The sequence below is a fragment of the Acanthopagrus latus genome, chromosome 1, assembly GCF_904848185.1.
Source record: "Acanthopagrus latus isolate v.2019 chromosome 1, fAcaLat1.1, whole genome shotgun sequence".
Taxonomy (NCBI): Eukaryota; Metazoa; Chordata; class Actinopteri; order Spariformes; family Sparidae; genus Acanthopagrus; species Acanthopagrus latus.
In genome coordinates, this window is record NC_051039.1 from 23,039,967 (window position 1) to 23,053,261 (window position 13,295).

Consider the following 13,295-nt stretch of genomic DNA (forward strand, 5'->3'; position numbering starts at 1 on the left):
GCCCCTAGCCAGTTTGTACCTTAACAGTTCGATAGTAGACAACACCAACAACTCTCCAGTGCCCCGAGCTCTTAGTCCAGGCAGAGTGAGCTAATACCACCACTAGCTGCACAGTTAACTAAGCAGCTACAGTTAGCAGCAGCTAGCGGTTACTCTGGTGATTTGCTGCCCCCCATTTGTTTGGGGTTCAGTTCTCACATATTGCATCTTTAACCAAGAGATTTGAAAGGGCACATAAACATTTTACAGGTATGACAAACGCACATAAGCTCAGTTGGTAGAGTGGCTGTCCCATGTACAGAGTCCTGTCTGTAAAGCCATACAAAGGCCAAAAAAAATGTATGATAAACAGTAAAGGACAGCCTCCATTCATACAAACACAATTGAATATGTGCAGGCAGCCTGAACTAGATGAACATACCTGATTTACTTACAGTAACAGTTTTCTCTGAAAATGTTTATATCACTCAGCAAGACTGCTTATACTACAAATGATTATTCTAACAATGCACCTTTCCTTAAACTGTTGCAGAACTTATTTGTTTTGACACTTGGAAAAGCTTTGGTGTAATTGGTAGCACTGAGAACTGCATCTCATTAGGCGTGTAACCTCCGGGGAACCTGTTATTACAAGCTGTTTAACTTACTGACTGACTGACTCCTTTACTTGGTCCACATAAATGGAACAGAGCCATTGTTACTGTCAGTAGTTTCACCTTGCCTGTCACAGATATGAATACATTGAGCTTCTGCCACTGTGACACGATTACACAGTGCTCAAGGGCACAAATCTATTTGAACTGATTTCAAACACAATAACAAACACTTTCAGTCACTTTCAGTTGCCCCGAGTCAGTGGATAAATACAAGTGAACCTGAATTACCACCTGGGCAAAACACAAGGACAGTTTATATTTCATGCAACTTAAAATCCCCTTTTATGCAACCGTCCCTTTATTGATCTCCAGCAGAGATAGAGAGCGGATAAGGAAGATTTCCGTTCTTAGGTCACAGGTGGGACAAAAGGAGCAAATGTCCTCCGCGTAAACGCATCTTGGGTCAGAGATCTCGTGATGAATATTCTTCACATGAAGCATTTACACCCTCCTTACTGTTCGCAGGCTATCATGTTCAGCCTGCATGTCGCGGCTACGTCAGGTGTGCGCTGCGGGGGACGTAGAGGTGGCATGTGTTGTTGACGCCTCTTCACTCTCGCACCGGGTCGGACAGGAGGACACACGCCCCGCTGACAAGGAGCATTAAGTGTTACGTGCAAGGAGCAGCTTTCTAATCTCTGATCTCTTGGATTACTCCTCCGATGGACTGGATTTGGCTCCTGTCGGTGGTTTTGGGGCCATTATTTTACGCACGGCGTGCACCGCTTTTGTGCAGCTCATATTTGCGCCCCTGGCATTTGCATGATGGATTAAACTCATTAGTTTTAGCCTAGTTTTTGATTTGAGCCCCCTGAACAATTGTGGATTATTTATGGACTCGCATCATGCTTAATGATGATGATCTTTTGGTCACAGGAGCGCGCAGCGGCACTTTGGATTAAGAGTCAGGGACCTTCCTCCGCTCTTGGGGCAAGCACCTGTTTATTCTCCTGAGACACTTTGACCTGCTTTTCGGCTATTGACGCGCTGGGATGGATAGCGAGCTGAGACCCAGGCTCTGTTTCTTGACCAAAGGAGAGCGCGGATATGGGTTTCACCTGCACGGAGAGCGGAATAGGGGCGGGCAGTTCATCCGCAAAGTGGAGCCCGGCTCCTCGGCGGACCTGGCCGGGCTGCGACCGGGGGACAGGGTGGTGGAGGTGAACGGGGAGAATGTGGAGAAGGAAAACCACCATCAAGTGAGTGATGGCTCAGCAAATAAGTTGTTGTTTTTAAAACTTAAAAACAAAAATCACAGACAAGCCCTTGCGTGGCAGCTAGAAGCCAGGAGAGGCACATAAACTCTCTGAGGCGCAGACAATGAGTTCTATACCTGTTCGACCACTTTTTCCTTTGCCCGGGGAGAAGGAGGGGGTACTAAAATGGGTCAATGAGAGCCTTGTGTAATGGGATTCACTGAGTGTCTTTGTCATGCAACAAAAAATGGTATGTGCAGGACAGTTCAGGTGAACAAAATGCACGTAATGACGCATACTGTTTAAATTTGTCTTGAGAAAGGCCTCTTTGTCACTCCTCTCTCCTCCCTGCAGGTGGTGAACCGTATCCGTGAGGTGCCCCACCGCACCAGGCTGCTGCTGGTGGACAGAGACACGGATGACTTGCTCCGCAGCCGTGGCCTGGCCTGCACAGAGGACCTGGCCATTGAGATGGGGACCCTCTCCCCGCGCCCCTCACCGGGGCCCACCCCTTCCACCTCTCCCATACCGAGAGGGAGCTCGCCCCAGACACCCAAACCCAACCACACACTCTCATTCCACCCCCCTGCTGCAGAGTCACCCACAAGCACGACCACACAAGGCAAGGTCAAGAGATCCTCGGTGACATCAAGTGCAGGCACAGACACAGAGGTAAGGCATCAACACATCAGATAGCTTTGATCAGAAGAAGATGGAGGGCAGAGCGCTCAAGTGGGGGCAGTGAGCCAAAGTTACTGTGTTAATACTGAGCACTCTTTCTACCTGATGTCTGTCTGGCACTAATCTGGAATTGAGCTCTTATGTGATCTGCCAGCTGGACTCAGTCCCAAAGCAGTGCAGTGCCTTTATGAAGCGTCTGGAAACTTCTCTCAACAGGCAGGAATGAAAACTTCAACAAACAGGAGGAAAACAGCACAGACCTCAAATGTGATGAGGAGGGGCGAGAAACTCTAGATACAGATTGTGTTATCACTGAAGGACATTCTTGTACCAGAGAGTGTTCAAATTACAAAGAATGAAGAAAAAAACCACTAGAGTGAAAAAAAAATACAATGATCGTTAGTAGATGGCAATATGTGATCGACAGCATAATGTTAAAAGTAACACTTCCTAATAACAATAATTAATAAATGGTAAAATAATAGTTGTAAAGGTTAGTTAAAGGTACAATGTGTAAGAATTCTCTTAAAAAATATTCAATAATTCAGAATGTGCGCAAGTAACAGTTTTGATGTTGTCCCCTACAGCTGCCAGTCTCCTGTGTTAGCTACATAAACACACACACACACACACACACACACACACACACACACACACACACACACACACACACACACACACACACACACACCCCAGTCCCCAGCTCCCATTCTAGACTGCTGTCTGTGTTGCTAACGGCAGCTACAGTTAGCAGCAGTTAGCGGTTGCTCTGGTGATATGATGCCCCATGTTTCACAGGTGGCCAAGTTCTTACATATTGAACAAACAATTAAATGCTTAAAAAAAAAAACATTGATTAATTATTAATTGTTGGAACTGATGTTTGTAATACTTGCTAAATGGTTGTAGTTAATCTATAAACATTACTGGTTGGCCTGGGTGAAGTTGTAATTTATGATACATTATAAGTACTTAATAGATGGTTAGTATTGTTTGTTAACAGTGAAATAACTGTTGACTAAAACTCAGCTAACCGTTAATTTATCACTTATTACTGATGGTTATAATAAAGTGTTACTGTTTTGCAAACTTTGTAGAAAAAGAAAATAGTATGGGCATTGTTGGCGAAAAGTAATGTTGCATACGATGCCGAAAAGCCACAAAAGGCAGCAAGAAAATATCAGTATTAATCACTACTTTACATGTTGAATTAATAATGTTTGTTTTACTCAGCTGGGTGATGAATCCTTCACAACATAAACACAAGAACATAACTTGTATGACATAAGCCCTCTTCTTTTCAGTCAAAATTAAGCACTGAAGCACTGAATTACTAAATATAACTGTTAATGAAACAGTGTGACTAAACAAGGTCCAAAAGGGTTTCACACCTCCTCGCTGCCACAGTTCATCAGCAGGTTTTATCGTCCTGTTGTTAACTTTTCTCTCCTATTCAAACATCTGTTTGAGTAAGATCTGAACCCATTGATCCACCTGTTTGCAAGCTGCTGTAGTCTCTAAGCAGTGTGGGCTTTTAAAATATACATTGTATATAAAGGGCACTGTCTCTCGGTTGTTGTTAACACCTCACACATTCAGCTGTAGGATTGTTCCCACCTGACTGCAGAGCCTTGATCTCTGCTCAACTGAACGCACTCCCTGCAAAAAACATACCAAACTGGAGGTACTGTTTAACCAAACTGGATGGCCATGTTGGAGCGATAGTGTGACACATAGTTCTCACTTCACTGAGAGTTGAGTGTGCCTTAAAACAATTGTCCCCCCATGTTGTTCTATTTTGCCTACAGGTCTTGAAACATTCTAATTAAATGAGGGTTATGTAGGTTAAGCTACTAGTTTTTACTCAGTTATGTTACATTCTGGACGTCTTTTCCTTTAAAAGTCTGCTCTGTTTGGATGTTTTACTTTCTGACTTTCCATCAAGAGTTCAGATTTTATCGCTCACCTAGTCTGCTCAGCTTTAATTTGTGCCGGTTTTCACAAAGCAGGCACTGAGTGTCTGCTGGGAAGAAAGAAAGGCCTGAGCAGACATGGGAGGGATCAGATTTTAAGATAACAGTGTTGCACAATCAAACCCCTTTGCATAGGTGCTGTTATCTATTAGTATTTATTTTGAGCACAAAGTCTCCTGCTGTGGGAGCTCACACACCTCTGACCTTACTGCTAAAAAAGCGATCAGGTATAGTTAGGGACGTTCTTTGGTGTGCTGTCAAAGCGTTGTTAATGTAAAGAAGATAATCCTACGATTTCCCAGATGTCTGAGCCAGCAAGTGTGCCAGGATGAAAACAAGATTTCCACAATTGCAAAATCACCATGACGTCTTACTGTCAGCCAGGCTGCGGGAATAACCGGGAACTGTCCGTCAGAGATTGGGCTCAGTGTTTGGGCTCCAAACAAACCTGCCATCTGTTTAGCTGCAGGGAAGGGTAAATACAGGCTGCCCCTTGGCTGGCCATCCCGGCTCTCTCTCTCTCACTTTTGGTTATAGGTTCAGATCAAACAACATCATTCACAACAACACATGTAAGACACCATGTAAGCAATTACATAACCACCCACTGTGGCTCCAAATGTGAGCTGACAGCTTCAATCAAAACACAACTTCAACAAGGTCCACAAGCATCTTTTTAGGAATTAAATTACATTGTGCAGATCTGTCCACCTCCTCTATCTAGAGTAACATTGAGGCTAGAATTAAGACAGGTGGGCATTTTGGAAACACATCATATTAGTGAAACTTATTTTCTATTCTTTAAACAAGAGTTTTCCCTAAATAACCTTATAACTGCTACTTTTGATAATAAGTAAGGAAGTTCTTGAACATGATTTACGATTGTAATATGCTTTGCTCCAAATGGGCCACGTTATAAGGTGATACTACACTAACGTAACCCAACACAAAAATACAAGCATTTATAGTGTCCAAGTTACGCAGAATTAAACGATGAATTCCCAAAAACGAAAATCCAGGCATTATCTACTAATCCACATGTGGATCGAAAGGCAGGTGAAGTTTCCAGGTCCACAATACTGGTGTTGAGCTTCACAGCAAAACAGGGTTGCAGCATTCTCCTGAACTACTGAAGCAGATGGGGACTTGTTTTAAGAGGTCATGAAAACAACCATAAACAGTCATGAAATGGCTCATCCATTGTAACCCAAGTCTCCTAAAAACATTAATTACACCCTTTTTAAAAGAAATCTTCACTGTAGCCACTAAGCTACAAGCATGCACCCTTTTTGAAGTGGGTGCCTGGGGTCAACAACAGTGTAAGAGAGTAAATTTTGTCAAACCGTGGGCTCTTGGGTAACGCCAGAGGAGCTGCATGGAGCCATTAATCTTTTTCTTTCCATTAACTTTTGTTTTTTATGTTTTAGAACTATTCCCCACCAACTTTAGTTGTTTAAGAAGAAATGCTTCAACGCTGTTTTGCTTTGAATCTCCAGGAATGTTTTGTGGACTATATTATGGATATTGAGTACATTTTAATTTTTCGGTGACCTTATTCTTTAAGTTTTTCTAACTACAAAAGTGTTCCCTATTCCTAAAGTGAGGTTTTGGTCATTACTTATTATCATCATTTAGCAGCAATTAGGAGGTTGTTGAGGGTTGTAGTTAAAGGAAGCGCTTAATAACTAATAAAAAGCCAACACATGACTGATTTGCATGCCCGTAAGCAACTACTTAATGTTATTATGTGGTTCTTTAGTGTTACAGACATTTTTTTAGATAAGATCTGCTTTCAGGGCACAAACAGGCCTTTAAGACAACCTTCAGTTTATTTTACTACATGTGAAACTTTGAGTACTTTGCCTCCTCTTTTCTCTTTAGAGTGGTGGACACTGATTTGGTATCCATCCTGGTTGCAACATTTTCTAGACATTTTCAGTGATGGCTTCTGTAACCTGTGTGAGTAATTGTTTCTGTCCACTAATTCAGCATCTCTCATTAGGAAACCATTATTAATCCCAGGCTGACTCCAGTGAAATCCTGTGTTTTTTGTGTGCTTTTTGGCATACAAAAGACACACAGTCACACTCTTTCTACACACACATAATCTCTTTGTGTCATCTGTCCGCGTCTGTGTCACTCGTCTTGTGACATTCATGCTGCAAATGTAAATACAGACGCAATTTCATTGTTGCATGATGTTATTATGACAGCAGGTGCCCATATTCAGTTGGCTTACGTAACCACAGTGGCGGCTGCTATCACAGCCATGCAAGAAAGTTAGTGTGCAGGCATAGACACACACACACGCACACACAATTCCAACACCTAAAGATATTTAATTTAGTCATAAAACAAAAATAATGAGCAAATTCTCACATTTGAGAAAGTAGGACCAGTATGTGCTTGAAATTACTTATAAGACTTACTGATTCTCAAAATTGTCCTCAACATATTTTTTGTCAATCAGCTACTTGATGAATCAACTTGATTGAGTCTGACTTGATTATCACAACCACAACATGGTGTATCTCTAGCAAAAGCTAGTCAATATTTCCAGGTCAGTTTATTGTGAAGACTATGTGTGTCTCAGTTAATTTGGGCCGACATGACAAAAATAGTAAACAGGTCAGCGACATAAACAGATCTTTAAAACCAGCGGGACACGTGGTGACCCGTCACCACGCCGATCTGCCACAGAGGTTGTTCTGTTCCCTCACTGCGGCTGACAGGCAGAGATGTACTATACAGTGATAGATTGTGGACACACTCTCTCTATGTGTATGTGTATGAGTCTGATGTTGATGGAGCAGAAAGGACAGAGCGATCAGTCAGAAAGTCCTCGGGTCAGTTCACCCATGAAGGTGCAGTCACAGTAGTGTCACCAGTCACTATCCTGGACTACCCTCAGGATGGGGCACCAATGAGTTGCCCTGGCACAGAACACACACACACACACACACACACACACACACACACACACACACACACACACACACACAGTGCACCTTGTATTAGAGAGATCAGGTCGGAGGGTGGCTAATGCATGTTTCAACTCTTGTCAGTGGTCATTAGGCTCAGGATGGGTCTTAATGTCTCTCAGGTAGATCCACTTACCCCACTCTGCTCAACACTGAGACCACTGGTTTGTGGTCGGCTGACACTTTTTCCTGCTCTGTGGGTTTGTAAACTTCCCTATGTCCCATTATAGGTGCAGGTGCAGCCCTCACCAGAGCCGCTGGTTGAGCTCGTTCCCCGTCTGTGTCATCTGGTGAAAGGGGAGAATGGCTATGGCTTCAACCTGCACAGCGATAAGACGAAGCGTGGACAGTTTGTGCGTTCGGTGGACCCCAACTCAGCTGCTGAGAGTGCAGACATCAGGCCTGGAGACAGACTAGTGGAGGTACAACTAACCAGCACACACACATAACAATAATTGGGGCAGAAGGGTGACCCACCTCCCCTTCATCAGAGTACATGCATGCAACTAGATTTTAGGGAACTGATGGGGAAAACAATGCCTCCACTCCCTGTATTAATCAGGTCTGTGCACTGGCTTGAGGTGTGATTGGATTAGAGCCGATTAGCCGGATTTAGAGTAGGTGGGAGAGAGTGGTGTGTAAAGGAGGAAAAGACGATGAGGGATAATCTTGAATGGAAGTGTAGAGGAGGCGCTGGTGTTGTTTTTGTCTTTTAATGCGATGGACATACATGCACGTCTGCATGTGCGTCACAGACTTATAGATAAGTGTGCTTGCATGAGAGGAACATTGTTTCTATTTCCTTTTGTATGAGGTGCTTAGAGGAAGAGTGTGGAGGCAGGAAAGAAAAAATGCAAATAAACTCACCTTACTCAAATCACAGATCTGTTTTGGGTCAGTGAGGCTTCTGCTTGTGTTTTGCCTGCGTCCTAATTCTGCCCTGTCTCCTGTCTGTCTCTGAAATATTGTCTATGCCAGTGGTTTCCACCGTTACCCCTAAGGGGACCCCTTTTTCTATCATTGGCTAAACTGATGACCCCTGACTAAGTGACATATTTTATGAATAATAATATAATAATATAATTCATAAAATCATTTCTATTTATATAGCACATTTCAAGCAAAAAGTTACAAAGTGCTTTGCAATTTCTCTTTTGCCAAGTTAGGTGTTTTCTTCTCCCTGATCCATGACCATTGTTCTGGTAGCACTATGTCTGTTTTCAAGTTAATGTCTTGAATAGTAACCTAAACCTTAAAAACAACAATTTCATTTAGTTTTCTTCACAGATATGAATAACTAAAAAATGCTGAGATATAGGCCTACTGTATTATTTTTTTTCTTATACCCCTTAAAATCAAGACAGACAAGGAACCCCCCTGCAAAGATTTGGTGACCCCTCACAGGGGTCAGGACCCTGAGGTTGGGAAACAGAAGTCTATCCATATTTTCTCTTCTTCATCTTCACTTTCCTCCATTGTGTCTCTGTTTCCTCTAATGTCTCCTTAATCCTGTTTCAGGTGAACGGTGTGAACATAGAGGGCCTGAGGCACTCAGAGGTGGTGGCATTCATTAGAGCAGGAGGGGAGGAAGTGCGCCTCCTAGTGGTTGACCCAGAGACAGACGAGCTCTTCCACAGACTGGGGATCACCCCCACCACCAGCCATGAAAAAGGTTCAATTGTACACACACAAATATTTGTACTTGTGTGGACTCTCATTGACATGATGCATTATACATCTCCAATAGCCTTACCTCAACAATGACAACAAAACCAAAAGCCAATTCTGAACCAAATCTCAACTGTCAAACAACCCTTTGAAGTTGTGATGATTGGCCAAAATGTCCTGACACTGTTATTTAAAAAGATGGTCCACAAGTATACACATGAACTCACACACACACACACACACACACACACACACACACACACACACACACACACACACACACTCTTTCCTCTCCCAAATGTCTGATGTGTTTCTGTTATCTCTCACAGAGGTCTATGTGGATGATTCAGCCTCAGATAGCGCCCCGCCCACACCGTCTCCGACCACTGAACTCCCCGTCGCAGATCTCCCAATCATAAACGTCACGCTGACAGACTCCCCGATCGCAAAATCATCTCCAAAATCCCGGACCAACGGGAGCTCAGCATCTCAGTCCTCAAGGAGTTCCAACACCCAATCAGAGATCAGCAGCTCGGACATGAGTTTCCAGGTGAGTGAGCTGGTGTGTAATTAATAATGTGAGAAACAGTCAGTTAACGAGTTGTTGTGAACGTGTGCATAAAACTTTGATGTGTCTGTGTGTATGTTAGGTCCCCGATGAGGACGACAGGTGTGCTTCGGACCCTTTCGTAGACAGCGGCCTGCGTCTGAGCCCAACAGCTGCTGAGGCTAAACAAAAGGCCCTAGCCTGTCGCAACAAGAAGAGAGCACCTCCTATGGACTGGACCAAGAGACAAGAGATCTTCAGCAACTTTTGACTGCAAAATGCAAGGAGAGACAAAGGGAAGTGCAAGAGCTGCACAGAACAAGGAAAGATATTGTAGTTCCTAACTGTTATATTGTTATCTTAACTACTGTACCTCAATCTTGCAGAGGCACAGGAAAATAAAAAGAAAATGAGATGGTTAGTGACATTGATAGATATTATCTTCAGTTCTGCTCTATGATGCCAGATATAAAATAGTATTGTCTAGATGCTTACTTCACAGTATCTTTAAGGACAAAGACTGAGAAACACACTGCGTTAATGACTGTCAGAACATCTACTGAGAGACACATCCATGCAAATGGTGCCTGCTCAGCACACAGAGCGTTTCTCTTTATTAAATCACAGCCACTTCAGAGCCATGAGTAGTGACTTTAACACTATACCAGCCTGTTCGTCTGATTTTGTGCCGTATTTGCTGTAGATAGACTTTCCTGTTGCAACTCTGGTGGGTTCTGTTTCCTGGAACAGTTTCATGTCTTTTCAAATTTCAGTGAGCTCATTGTGAGTCCTGGATTAGTTGTCTCGATATTAACATTTCGTTTTGTCGTTTATAATTTAGCTCGTCACTTTAAATGTAAATACAGAGGAGATGGGAAAGGATAAGTTATGAAATGATGTTGGATCACCTCAGTGCTTCTCTTCAATGTTATAGGGACTAATGTAAAGAAAAGAAAGAGATGTTTGAGTAGAAAGAAAAAACTGTTGAAACTCTGATCTCATGTTGTAGCCCTTTGAGGATTTTCTTCTCAAATGTGCTTGGTTGAAACTTGTCACAATGGAAAATAAACTCTTGGATTATGTGTAAATGCCACAACAGAATGTCAATCAGTACATGTTTCAAGATTCAATTTATTTATCATTGTACAACCAACATTGTTTAAGTCCTCTGACATTTACTATACAGTATTTGTATTGTATTTGATTATTAGTACTCAAGTAGTAGTGCCATTTTAAGCTACTTTAGTTTAGGTTAGATTTATAGACATAAACCTATTACTACAAGTTACTAGAAATATATAGCCCATCGTTAAGGGTTGAACTACCTGAGAATAACGTATATAAAGCATGGCAGTTAAAATAATCTCTGCCACTGACATATTAGTAATGTTATAGTAAGAATGATATGATATTATAGGATATGATACCATAGAGTTAGAAGGAGAGGCCCTTTCCCCACTTACTGAGATTTAACTTGTAACAGAGCATATTTACAGTGTGACATTGCTACTTTTACCAAAGATAAAGACAAGTTACTCACCAAACAAACCAATCACCCACAGATACTCCACCTTAGCAAATATCGGAGCATAGACACACTATACAACATTACCAGAAACAACATGCAACACATGAAAAATGACTATTATGTTTTCAGGACATGGTACTCTTCTATCATGCTGTGTGCTTCTGTTTGCAAGTGACCAGCCCAGAGAGACAAAATGTCAGATCTCAGATGAGGCCAGGGTCTTTATTTGTCACCGTCTGATCTGAACAGACTTTGCACTTTCATACAGTCATCTGCGGTCATAAGGGTGCCATTTAGGAACTGTCTCCCTTTCTCAGACAACAACAGTACATCCACTGGGACATGTACAAAGGGCCAAATAAGGACACCTACAGGACAGGAAAAGCCTGTGTGTGTGCATAATAAAGGCATATAGATCAATTCCTGCCTTGAGATTATTTTTGTCTCAGAAGCAAATGTTTTGTAAGAAACAGTTTCCATGACCGAAAATTCACTTGCTACACCCTCTGTTATGACATCACTTATATAGTTACCCCACTATAGGAGGGACATAGTTATATGTTGTGATGTAGATAGTGATGTAGAGGTAATGAGGTCTCAACTTTCCTGAACTCACTCGGCTACAGCTCCACCCTAAGCTTCAGGGTAGGAACAAGTAATATCAAGGGACGAAAACATGACCTGCTTTGTAACAGAAGCCTGTAATTACGTGCTTGAGAGAAATCAGATCGGTGGTTTGTGGGAAATTTCTTACATATCTGTAGGTCATTACAAATGTTTATCTGACCCCAGAGCACTGGATGAAACAGAAACACACATGCTTTGTGAACATTTGATAGTCTACTGCTGCCTCTGACAGGAATGAATGCAAATTTCTATTCCTGGAATAGAGTGAAGGTTTGATTCCGCACAAAAAACAATCTCTCAGTCACAGATACAAAAGCTGCTGTACAGACAACAGAATGCCTCTGGGTGTCAGTATGGCCACACCTGACTAGATTTTAGATCTTTGATACACTGTATCTCTTGATCATAACACAAATGCATTCAAATTAAAGGAGACATGTTATGCTCATTTTCAGGTTCATGTTTTTATTTTGAGTTACTACTAGAATAGGTTCACATCCTTGAAACACATGAGTTTTTTCATACTGTCTAGTTCTGGTTCAGGGTTTTCCCCCTGGAACATTCTATTTCAGCTCCCATCTCTTTAAGACAAACACAGAGTCTCCTCTGATTGGTCAGGTCACACACACCTGACTCAGCACCACAAACAACAACAGCACAGCTGGCTAAATTAATTCTTCCATGCCAAACTAGCTGCTGGGCACAAACAATAAAGATGTGTGACTTAGTGCGATTAAGGAAAAAAACAGCAAAGTATAATGGATGAATGTTATACCATTGCGGGTGGTTTAAACAGTCAGTCAAACTAAAATCAGTATTTGAACAGCTGTATTTTTAACAAGCTACTTTACAAGGCAGGCATCTACTTCAAATGTGTCTACCTGAGTATTTATGCACATTTTTTGGATCCTCTTTCAGCGTTAATATTTAGATGGACAAGAGACACGAGATCAGGATTTTGATGTACATTTGCAGTTCAAAGTAGCTGAGACCTCCACCTCCTGTAGTGAGATACTCCTGAATTTGAAAGTGAAATGAAGCTTTTGGTAAAATTGGTAAGACTGATTCCCTGTTCCTCATGGGTGAATGTCTGATATTACTGGTTTTTCTCCACCAGCCACCAGAGGATTCAAGTTGACTCCCTGCAGCAAGTCCTGGGTCTGCCCTGGGCCTCCGCCCACTTGGTCGTGCCCAGAAACCTTTTTGTTCCCTCTTTATATGACCTGAGACTTGCTTGGACCAAATGACTTGAGTCACATGTCTGCCAACCACAAGTGTCTGGACTCCCATCCACTGGCCAGTCATCATATGGACCAGATTCTTCAAATTGATAGTCAAATGTCTCTGTTGCCAACGACAGTAAAAATTGTTAAACACTTCGAACTGATCTCTCTGTAAAACTGACCTTCTTCTCTGGCTTCCTCTCTCATACGCACAA

At 42.3% G+C, this 13,295-nt stretch overlaps 1 protein-coding gene across 2 annotated transcripts; it reads left to right on the forward strand.

The window, feature by feature from the left end:
* Positions 1–1,033: 1,033 nt before the first annotated feature.
* On the forward strand, positions 1,034–10,807 carry LOC119017230 (Na(+)/H(+) exchange regulatory cofactor NHE-RF2). 2 transcript variants are annotated; one of them, XM_037093809.1, is made up of 6 exons: positions 1,034–1,855; positions 2,207–2,524; positions 7,718–7,909; positions 9,006–9,159; positions 9,485–9,705; positions 9,806–10,807. In XM_037093809.1, exons 1-6 carry the CDS (start codon positions 1,649–1,651, stop codon positions 9,971–9,973), a joined length of 1,260 nt encoding a protein of 419 aa, XP_036949704.1. In that variant the 5' UTR covers positions 1,034–1,648; the 3' UTR covers positions 9,974–10,807. The 2 variants fall into 2 exon arrangements, with proteins under 2 accessions (XP_036949704.1, XP_036949789.1); XM_037093894.1 differs by lacking the exon at positions 1,034–1,855 and adding an exon at positions 1,984–2,102.
* The last annotated feature ends 2,488 nt before the right edge of the window (positions 10,808–13,295 follow it).